Source organism: Manihot esculenta, chromosome 1, assembly GCF_001659605.2.
Source record: "Manihot esculenta cultivar AM560-2 chromosome 1, M.esculenta_v8, whole genome shotgun sequence".
Taxonomy (NCBI): Eukaryota; Viridiplantae; Streptophyta; class Magnoliopsida; order Malpighiales; family Euphorbiaceae; genus Manihot; species Manihot esculenta.
In genome coordinates this window covers 34860528-34871360 of record NC_035161.2, presented here as the reverse complement: position 1 = coordinate 34871360, position 10833 = coordinate 34860528, and the positions used below count along the sequence as shown (strand labels likewise).

At 35.5% G+C, this 10833-nt stretch overlaps 2 protein-coding genes and 1 long non-coding RNA gene across 8 annotated transcripts; 1 reads left to right on the top strand and 2 right to left on the bottom strand.

The window, feature by feature from the left end:
* Positions 1-693: 693 nt before the first annotated feature.
* LOC110616757 (protein NRT1/ PTR FAMILY 8.1) lies at positions 694-3953 on the bottom strand. Of its 6 annotated transcripts, none has more exons than XM_043959348.1 (5): positions 3712-3953; positions 2925-3046; positions 2624-2841; positions 1844-2397; positions 694-1699 (listed from the first exon to the last, which is right to left on the bottom strand). In XM_043959348.1, the coding sequence occupies exons 2-5, from the start codon at positions 3028-3030 to the stop codon at positions 865-867; spliced, it is 1713 nt and encodes a 570-aa protein (XP_043815283.1). In that variant the 5' UTR covers positions 3031-3046; positions 3712-3953; the 3' UTR covers positions 694-864. The 6 variants fall into 6 exon arrangements, with proteins under 6 accessions (XP_043815283.1, XP_021615115.1, XP_021615041.1 ...); XM_021759423.2 differs by having other exon boundaries at positions 2925-3037; XM_021759349.2 differs by lacking the exon at positions 3712-3953 and adding an exon at positions 3251-3696.
* A 3111-nt stretch (positions 3954-7064) lies between these two features.
* LOC110616958 (laccase-4) lies at positions 7065-10833 on the top strand. Its single transcript, XM_021759541.2, has 6 exons — positions 7065-7260; positions 8480-8631; positions 8717-8961; positions 9056-9184; positions 9334-10254; positions 10391-10833. The coding sequence occupies exons 1-6, from the start codon at positions 7162-7164 to the stop codon at positions 10519-10521; spliced, it is 1677 nt and encodes a 558-aa protein (XP_021615233.1). The 5' UTR covers positions 7065-7161; the 3' UTR covers positions 10522-10833.
* LOC122724415 lies at positions 8644-9486 on the bottom strand. Its single transcript, XR_006351824.1, has 2 exons — positions 9344-9486; positions 8644-9170 (listed from the first exon to the last, which is right to left on the bottom strand). It is a non-coding gene; the product is annotated as an uncharacterized LOC122724415 (long non-coding RNA).

Below are 10833 nucleotides of genomic sequence, written 5' to 3'. Positions count from 1 at the left end.
CTCTCTTTTTTAAGTACACTTTTAAGCGTTTAAACCGCATTCTACGTAAGGGAGATTGGCTCGATTTCAGATTGAGATCGAGAACTATGCTTCTTGCGAACTGAGCTAGATGGGTTTAGGGCTTCTGTTATTTTCTTTATCACGTAAAATATAACAGATTTTATCGTAAAAAATAATATTTTTTTAAAAAAATTAGTTTAGTATATAATATACAAGAATATCCCTTGGTTCAAACGAGGAAACTGAAGACCGAAGAGCTCCAGCCTTCGATGAGAAGACGGCAAGCCCACAATCTATGTGATGTTCAGCTGACTTATTGAGAAAGAATTCCACATCAACGATTTACTAGAAAAGGCGGATTCAAAAATTATTTGGTAGTTTAGGCAGGCTGAATTGTTAAAGCCTATTTTTATGTCAACCTCTCTGGTCTCAAACTCAACAGTGCGTTCATAAAGTCTTCTCCTTTATGGATTATAACCTGTCGTTCCTCTGCTAAAAATGCGGGTTTTTTGCCCATCAGAAATGCCGTTTTTGGATACTTACAATAAAATATCCAGGGGAAAGGTGATTCGTGGGTTTCTAAAAGCTCTATTTTTCATAACTGAGTCAATGGAATGATTTTGTTAAGAGGTATTAATCTATTTTTTAATATATATATATATATATAGAGAGAGAGAGAGATTTGAGCTTTTAGGTTCCATTCTCTGTTACATTATTGCAGACACATGGAGTGCTGCCTTTACTGCAGACTTCATAGATTCCTTTTAAGTTCTATTTTACAAATATGAAAATCTGGTAAAAAACATGTTCTCGATCACTGATTGAATTTGTTTACAGTTGCTTCAGCAACAACAGCAAATATGATCAACGGAGAGTTCCTATTGGTGTTTTGTATGTATACCACTTTGAGATGAAGAGAAAGGCACCTAAATTGAGCACACTCATTACTGCCAACATCCAGAAGAAGTAATCGACATGGCCATAATTTAAGTTGTCAGGTATCCACCCAGGTTTTCCATTCCTGGTGGAGATGCTTGTAGTAATAGTCATGAGGAGAGAGCTCAAATAATTGCCAAGAGCAACTGTGGTGAGTGATAAAGCAGAGCACAAGCTCCTCATGGCATCAGGTGCTTCCTGGTAGAAGAATTCCAACTGCCCAATGAATGTAAAAACTTCTGCACACCCTATAAGAAAATACTGTGGAACTTGCCAAAATACAGATATAGGCACTTGTTTGATGTCATAGGAGTCGTGTCTTTTAACAATTCCAAGTCTTATATCTTCTAAAACTGCTGCAGATACCATTGCAAATATTGATATGAAGAGGCCAATACCCATCCTCTGAAGTTGAGTCAAGCCATATCTGTTACCTGTGAATTTTCTTGCAAATGGCACAATGATGCGATCATAGATGGGGACCCAAAATATGACGCTGAGGGTGTCGAACACAGAAAGAGATGCAGATGGGATCTCGAAATTGGAATTGCCAACAAATTTATTCATTTGATCACCTTGCAACACGAATAAGTTGCTCATTTGACTGTAAACTGCAGCAAAGATTATACCCGTGGCCCATATTGGGAGCAAGCGAATGATGGATTTTAGCTCTTCAACTTGGGTTACTGTGCTGAGTCTCCATGGGTTTACTGAATCCTTTACATGATCTTTTTCTGTTTCCACTGCTGCCTTGTCAAAGAAACTGCAACAACAAAATTGCAGCAGCAGGTAAGAAACTAAATTAGAGTTTGATTACTGAAACTAAGATGAGAGATTTTTCTTTCCTGGTTTCTTTTGGATCCTTACGAATTGTAATATATTTTCAGCGATAGGTTAAGACGATAACCTGAAATATGTGGTGTGCTCAACCTTGCGGCTTCCTTTGATGTTGGATTCAGCATCTGCTGTCTCATACAAAAGAGACTTGTCAGCAGGCACTACAACCTTGTATTTCCTGATGGACGCTACTATCACCTGGCAGAGACGTGTGAGAGGGCTGCCTCCTGGCTTTTGGTACCTGTACAGCCGAGTACCTGAAAAAAAGCTCACAACAGCAATTGCCATTGCTATTGCAGGAATGCCAAAACCCCATCCCCAACTCCAATTGTTTTGTACATAAACCAGCACAGAGGAAGCTATAAGAGCTCCAACATTAATTGAAAAGTAGAACCAGTTGAAGAAAGAGCCTTTGTGCTTCTTCTCCACCTCATCTGTATCATCAAACTGATCTGCTCCATAGGATGAGACACAAGGCTTAATCCCTCCTGTGCCTACAGCTATAAGGTAAAGTGCAACAAAGCACGCTGCACTTTGTCCATCAGTTGGATCACAGTCATTTTTCGCATAACATTTTGGCTTTAGACCAGGGACAGACGCTGACATTGCTAAAAGTGTCATTCCCTATGAAAAGCAAAGCCAAAAATTGTGTTATTTAGCTAGAACATATGCTTCCAAGAAAAGCTTATTCTAAAATTCCAGGTTGATCTTGTCAAGGTTAAAGAGTTGGGTATTGTGTTAACACAAAATTCCATAGCAAAATCAAAATCCCTTTTGGTTTCAAAGGTTTCATCAGTAAACAATCTTCTGTAAGGTGAAATCCATGCACAAAGACCAAAAAGAAACTTACAATTACATAGATGATGGAGAAAGTCGCAATAGTCCAGTATCTTCCTAGATAAGCATCAGCCAGAAATGCTCCGATCAGCGGTGTAGTATAGCATGTTCCGCTCCAATCAGAGTTATTTTTAGCAGCAGTAGCACTCTGCTGATTCAAGACGTGCTTGAAATAAAGAACCAGATTGGAGCTCATCCCATAATAAGCCAATCTTTCACAACATTCATTTCCTGTTGATGAAAGCTAAAATTGATAAGCATTTTTCTTTTGCACGATCAGATCTACTACTTGTCTTAATAAATTACATCGTCACCTATTATGAAGGGGCAGGCTCTCCAAGTTCCAGTTTCCTTCCTGTTAGCAGGATTCCCACGGTAGTCTACAGTTCCATCTTTTGTGTATATATCCTCCTCTCCCATGGCTTCTCTGAAATTTCTTGCAAAGACAGAAAATTGAAACTGAAAGTTAGATTCACGAGAAAAGAAGACAAAATCCCAGAATTTGTCCTCCCCTCCTTGTAATTACAACAAGTTCAGATAAGAACTGACACTTCCTTGCAAAGTTAACGTGAAAAAAATGGAAACCTACTTCTCTGCTACTATTAATAACAGACTAAGAAAGGCAAATAAGCATCCAAACCTCAGCGTCAAGAATTCTTGCTATGATCAAGGAAAGCAGTTTGGCATGTGGGAAGAGAAGAAAATTTTGAAAATACTAACGTTTCAGGATATTAATCACTAATCAAAGCACATAAGGCTCACACTCAACCACACATATAAACTGGTGACCCAACTATTATCCACTCTCTAATCGGCAGATCAGATCAGTAATGTGAAAAAACAGGAACGCAGTAAAACAGATACCCAGCTTGATTCCGGCTTTGATTGATATCTGGTATTGACCAAACTTAGATAGTGGAAAATTCTAAACAAAAAAACTTTGGCTTTGCCTGAAAAAATTTCCCCCATGCCTGTGTACACACGCACACAGAGACAGAGACAGAGACAGACGTAAAGGACTTCTTTCCTTGGTTAGTTCAAACGCAAGTGCAACTATAGCAAGTAGCATTTTCAAGGTTTCCAACTGTTGAAAGTTCAAACCTTTTGTGCTCCACTCAAGTTGATAGGTGATGGGTCCTTCTTGGTGCGTCAAAAAATGCAAATCAGCTAAAGATTTGCAAACCTAATATAATTTAGGAACTTAAATAGAATGGATAAGAATCTCAGCTTATGGAGTCTTAATCATCTTCTTCCAGTTCAAATCTTGACAAGTAAATAAAGGGTCTCCATTGGTTTTAACTACAGTGACGTTGGGTTCAAGGGATTCACCATTAGTTCTCCTCTCCTAGCTGTAGGCTGTTGGCTGTTGCTATATACGTGCATAGCTTGGTCCCAGCTTAAAATGAGCTGCTTCTGCTACTATATAATTAAAAAATTATTAAATTGAGCAGTTTGTACCTCCATGGAAAACAACGTTGATTTACTAGTTTATTATAACTGCGTGACGTGGGGAAGACATAATTATGAGATTGGTATAAGCAGTTAAACATTGTAATTATATTATAATTCTATTCTGTTAGTTTCCTTAGAAAATGTTTCAGATATAAAGAATCTGCTGTCCCTTTGTTTTCTGCTGTATGATTGGTATTACAATGAAAATTCCTCTTAATATCCCAACTGAATATACTTTGAAAGCTACATGAAAAGTTATAATAAAATTAACGGCATCATGTGAATGGAGTTTAAGAATGGAAATCAAGTCAAATCATTGTGTGAATAATAATGTGGACAAATGCATAGCTAGGATTAGGATGTGAACGCTGGACTTATGCAGCTCCTGCACGTTGTCTTCTTCCCCTAAAGGACAATAACATGACTCCAATAGATTGGAAATTATTCATTTGTTTCTACTTTGATTATAAATTTTAGTCTTTTTTTTTAACAAAAAAGAAAAATGTGTGGCAGAATTGTTTGAAAGGTCTATGGTCTTCTAAGTCCCACATTTCTCTTTCAATACAACTTGCAGTAATTACAACGTTGGGCTTCCAGCTTTCGAAACACAAACTACTGTTAGTCTCGATAGAGACATGGGCATATGGCTAAGGTTGCGGCTCCAGCTAAGCTATAAAAATAGTTCAATTATTATTAAAACTTATTAGATAAAAAAAATTAAATATTTATGTTAACTTATATTTATATCAAAAATTTTAAATAATAAATTTTAAAATTTGAGTGAGAAATTTTATAATTTTATAATTTAATTTGATTTGCAAGTCTTTTGAAGAAACCTTCAAAAAGACCATTTGATTCAATACGGGCCCAGTCCGCCCAAAAGGTTCGGTTCGGGCTTTTATCTCTTTTGGACCAAATCACAAGCCCACATTTCTGCTTCCCCCACACCACTCCCTGCCCCATTTTTATATAAGCTTTTGTTTTGTCAGTCGGTGAAAACCAGCTTCTACCTAGTTTCAATTTTTTATGGCAAGAATTGCCCAATTTCCCTTGCTACAACTTTTGGTAAGCATGTTCATTTTGGATGTTTCTTAATTTTCACAAATTCTAAAGCACCATCAATTATTCAAGGCTTCCATTGATTCAGTAAATTGTGATAATAACATTTGCTACACTTGTATTAACATCCAGATGGCAGATGTCGTATCATCCTGCAATCGTATTTTGCAGATGAATTCAGCAGGGAACCTGCGGACTCTGTGTCTTTGAGTGAGCACACTGAACCCATGTCTGAACTGAATTCAGGAAAGTCCCGGTTCCAACCTATCAGAAAACATTGGAAAGCAATCTATATATGTAATAATTATTATATATATTTTAATTTTTAATAAAAATCGAAATGATAAATTTTATAGAATGGTATTTTTTAAATTCAATTGAGAGTTTTAAAATAATGCACCACACAGGAAGTGAGGCTAATAAAGTAAGAAATTGAAAAAGAGAAGACAACAACAGGACAACAACATTTAACTTGGACTTGCAGAAATCAGATTTGATACTCAGGATTAGAAAGGTCGGCAGCTCCTCTTAGCTTTGGTTTTGAAAGGATAAGAGTAATTACTTAGATATATCAAATGTTAAATTAAAATTATAAGTCATGAATGTATTTCTTTTTTAACGAGAGATTTTAAATTTAAGGTCTGACTATAAAATATTTTTAAAACGTAAGAGAACACATTTATATTTTAATAAATTTATCGGTTTCATTTTATTATCGGTGAAGATTAAAATTAATCAAGTTAATAAATTTTAAACTGCATATTCTAAAATACTTAGAAGTCATAAAATATAACATAAAACATTCAAGTAATTCAATACCTATTATAAGAAAATTATAGACATGATCACTTTTCATTTAATTATAGGTAAATAAAAAAGGAAATTATTTAATTAAATTAAATAAAATTAGGGAAAAAAACTAACTAATTATTTCTAGAAGGAAGAGCAGGATAATTATTAAACTCTGTTAATGAATTTGTCAGCCGCCATGTTATTATGTGAGTAATAAAAATTCCATAAAGTGGAATTAGATAGACAGATAGAGAAAGGTTAGATGAGATGTTACCCAACTCTCAAAATCTCAAAATCTTTAGCTTTGAGAGCAAAAATTTCCAGCCTATGAGATATTCATGACAACCATTTCTCAACCATACTTGATATCCAATATATGTATCTTTCATCTAACAACCACTTCCATACATTTACTCATTTAATTTCTAAGTAATTAATTTGAAGTATTAATAAAAGGCATATTTCATGTTTCATAATTTTTATTTCACATTGGATTAACTTTTTTTTTTTGGCATTTATGAAGATTTTAATGATTTTTTAGTGGTGGAGAAGGGGAACTTTGCTTTGAAAAAAAACTTGCACAAAATTCATATTGTTCAGTAAGGATTATGACATATATATATATAAAATTTTGAAGAAGTTGGAATCTAAAACATCTCCATTTTAATTAAAGCAAATTAAAGTTCCCAAATAATTAAGAGCTTGAAGGTTAATGGGTGTCTTTCTAATGCACTTATCTTCCAATCAATTGGTGCAAATTTCAACTGCAATCATATTATAATGGAACATAATAAAAGCTAATTGACCCAAAAAAAAAAAAAAAAAACTATCTCTATAAGCTAAGGCATTTTATTTATTTATTTATGGTTAAAAATTAAGTTAGATGAGATCGGGTGTACTTTACCCAATACGGTTGGACCAAACCCAGTTGCTGACCACCTAGTCAATTGAAAAATGGTCTCAAGAGGCTCAACTATCTTAGCTTCAAGAAATGTCTTTAGTTGATGGATAACTACTTTGTGTGATACACAAGAAATCATTTGAAGTTTCTGCTCACTTCTCTTTCTTTCTGCTCTTTCATTCCATATTCTATAAGGAGAGCTTTCTCTTCAAGTATTCTTGCTTCTACCTAATTGCCTAAAACGACATGGCAGCAATAACTGTGCCTTTATAAGCTTGCATTGCTCACACATTTCTTAGTGCACCAAATAAAAGCTTTGCTTGTGTGGGAGCCAAAAGAGAAAAAAAATGGAGAGAGCACCATGGATTCACCTCCTAGTTCTGATGGCTTGCCTGCAGTTGTTTCCTGCACCGGCGGAGTGCATGGTTCGGCACTACAAGTTCAACGTGAGTATATATACTACTTTGTTCTATTATTTATAATGCATGGTCCTGTTCTTGGAAGAGTTGCATGCACATTTATGTCACCTACAGCTAGCTAAGCTAAGCTAAGCTCATCATTTTAATCGAAACTAATAATTAAACCAGAGAGTAAGCTCTTCATTATTATTCCCAAACAACAGAGTTGCAGGCTTTCTTCTTTTTCTTCTTTGTTTCAATAAACCCCGCAAGCTTAAGAGCTTCATCCTTGGATTATGATAGGTGCTAAAAATAATATTATAGCAATACCATTACTTGTCTAAGTGAGTATATATATATATATAAATTAGCAAAATCCACTGATGCAAGAAATAAAATTGTAATTAGCTGTCTTTGGTGAAAACTTAACTGGCTCTTACCTATGGTTTATTGGTTGATGATCTTGTCGGTTTAATCATTTTCTCGTTTCTTATGGAACTAAGCAAAATCTGCAAGCTCATCATGCGCCCTTTTCTTCCCCGGCCCCAAACCCCAATACATAATTATAGATTTCATTTGTATAGGTTTATCACGAAAAGCTTTTAATTGAGATGACTGAGTAACACCCAGAATTAAGTTTATAATAATTCCTTCCTTTCTCTTTCATGAGAGATAGCAAATTTAATTAGTTTTATATATGAAGGAAATAGGACCCTTTTTTTCCAAAAAATAATGTAGTTAGTTTTAGTTAATGTTAATATCTGTCTGTCCAATTATAGTTATATTAATGATTGCATGTTTTGATAAACCTATACGGCAATTATTCACGTGGAAGTTTCCAACTTAGAGATTTATTTTTTTTTAAAAAAAAATGTAAAGAGAAAATAAAAATTGGGGATTTGAATAATTGGTTTGGACCATCAATTTGAACGTATATCCATAAATAGCTAGAATTCATATATTAACAAAAAAAAAAAGCAATATTATTCAACCAAATAAATAAATAAATAAAGCATTTATTACACTAGACATGTTGGCATCTAATTATTGAGTTTGGTAACTGAAGTATAACTAATAAAAAAGTGGTTATTTATAGATCTAATTAAATTATAAAAAAATATCAATAAAATAAATTATTAACCATAAATTAATACTGTTTATAAAATTTTATAGTTTTTTTTTTAGTGTATGAATATGTTAATTAAAGTTTAGTCGGACTTGGCATTCAATATCTTTCATGGCCAAATTTTTATATGTATATATGTAGGTGGTGATGAAAAACACAAGTAAATTATGTTCAAGCAAGCCAATTGTTACTGTGAATGGGAAGTTCCCTGGACCCACTTTAGTTGCTAGAGAGGATGACACTGTGCTTGTGAAGGTGGTCAACCATGTCAAATACAATGTCAGCATCCATTGGTGAGTACCCTCTAGATAAAAATTTTGGGTAAATTAACATGAGAATGAGAAGCATTTGTTGATGATATGATTATTGTTATTTTAGGCATGGGATTAGGCAGCTAAGAACTGGCTGGGCAGATGGTCCAGCGTACATAACTCAGTGTCCTATCCAGCCAGGGCAGAACTTTGTCTACAATTTTACTATTACTGGCCAAAGGGGTACCTTGTGGTGGCATGCACATATCCTCTGGCTCAGGGCCACTGTCCATGGTGCCATCGTTATCTTGCCCAAGCGTGGTGTTCCTTATCCATTTCCCACTCCCTATAAGGAAGAAGTCGTTATACTAGGTGAGCTTAATTAATCAAGTTTAATTTAGAACTACAAGAAACTGCAATTTATGAAAGAGAGATGATAATGATATGAAATTTTTTGGAGTTGTAGGTGAATGGTGGAAATCAGATGTTGAAGCTGTGGTCAATGAAGCCATGAAATCTGGGTTGGCACCAAATGTCTCAGATGCTCACACCATTAATGGCCATCCAGGACCTGTCTCAACCTGCCCTTCACAAGGTTCAAATTAAAACCCCAACAAATAGAATATAACATCTTAACGCCAATAAGCAAAACTGAGACTTTTTGCAGAGTTTCAAACCCAGCACAAGATTATATATATCGTTTAGTTGGAAACTTATTGAATCCTTATTTTGCTTGAACTGCAGGGGGATTTACCTTACCAGTACGTTCCGGCAAGACCTACATGCTTAGGATAATCAATGCTGCACTTAATGAAGAGCTCTTCTTCAAGATTGCTGGTCATCAGCTGACAGTTGTTGAGGTTGATGCCGCCTACGTTAAACCCTTCAAAACTGACACAGTCCTTATAACCCCAGGCCAAACCACGAACGTTCTTTTAACTGCAGACCGCAACTCCGGCAAATACCTGGTTGCAGCCGCCCCTTTCATGGACGCTCCCATTGCTGTAGACAATGTAACTGCAAGTGCCACCTTACATTATTCGGGTACCCTTTCTAGTGTTGCCACCACCCTCACCGCCCCGCCACCGCAAAACGCCACCCCAGTAGCAACAAAGTTCAGTAATGCTCTGCGTAGCTTGAACTCGAAAAAGTACCCTGCTAGAGTCCCTTTGACAATAGATCATTCCCTTTTCTTCACTATTGGGCTTGGAGTGAACCCTTGCGCTACTTGTGTTAATGGTAGCCGAGTTGTGGCAGATATCAATAACATAACCTTCGTTATGCCAAAGATTTCTCTACTTCAAGCCCATTTCTTTAATATTAGTGGAGTTTTTACCGACGACTTCCCTGGAAATCCACCGATCGCTTACAACTATACAGGGACACAACCAACCAACTTTCAAACCATCAAAGGAACGAAGGTTTATAGACTTGCTTATAACTCTACTGTGCAGTTAGTTTTACAAGACACTGGGATGCTTACCCCTGAAAACCACCCGATCCATTTGCATGGCTTCAATTTCTTTGAAGTGGGGAGAGGAATAGGCAATTTCAATCCAAAGCAAGACCCAAAAAATTTCAATCTTGTCGATCCTGTGGAGAGGAACACTATAGGAGTCCCTTCTGGTGGATGGGTTGCTATAAGATTTAGAGCTGATAATCCAGGTAAGTATATATATACAAATTTTTTATACTACTATTGATCCGATTTAGATAAAAATTTTCTATTTTTTATATTATATAATAAAAAACATATATTTATTTCTATTTACTTATTTACATATTTATTTTGTGGGTGTAGGGGTGTGGTTCATGCATTGCCATTTGGAAGTTCACACAACATGGGGATTGAAGATGGCATTTGTGGTAGACAATGGAAAAGGCCCCAACGAATCTCTTCTGCCTCCTCCTCCTGATCTACCCAAGTGTTAGAGAATTCCAATGTCTGCACCACAAATTTAATTAATTCAAAAGTTTCAAGTAGTGCTGGACTTCTAAAAATAAAACAAACAAGCAAGCGGTTTTAGAAGAGTTCTTACAATCGACCCAAGCTGAAAAATGCAGTTGCCCCAAGTAGAAATAATATTAATAAACCTCGGATTTTTCTTTTTTTGGTCCTTGTTTTGCCTTACAGTTTGTTCCCAAAAAAGGTTGTTTGTTGCAGGGCTTGATGTAATTATGCAAATATATGTTCTGATGATTTAAAGGTCCAAAGTAATGACAAGTTCCTTAATTTGTTTTCCA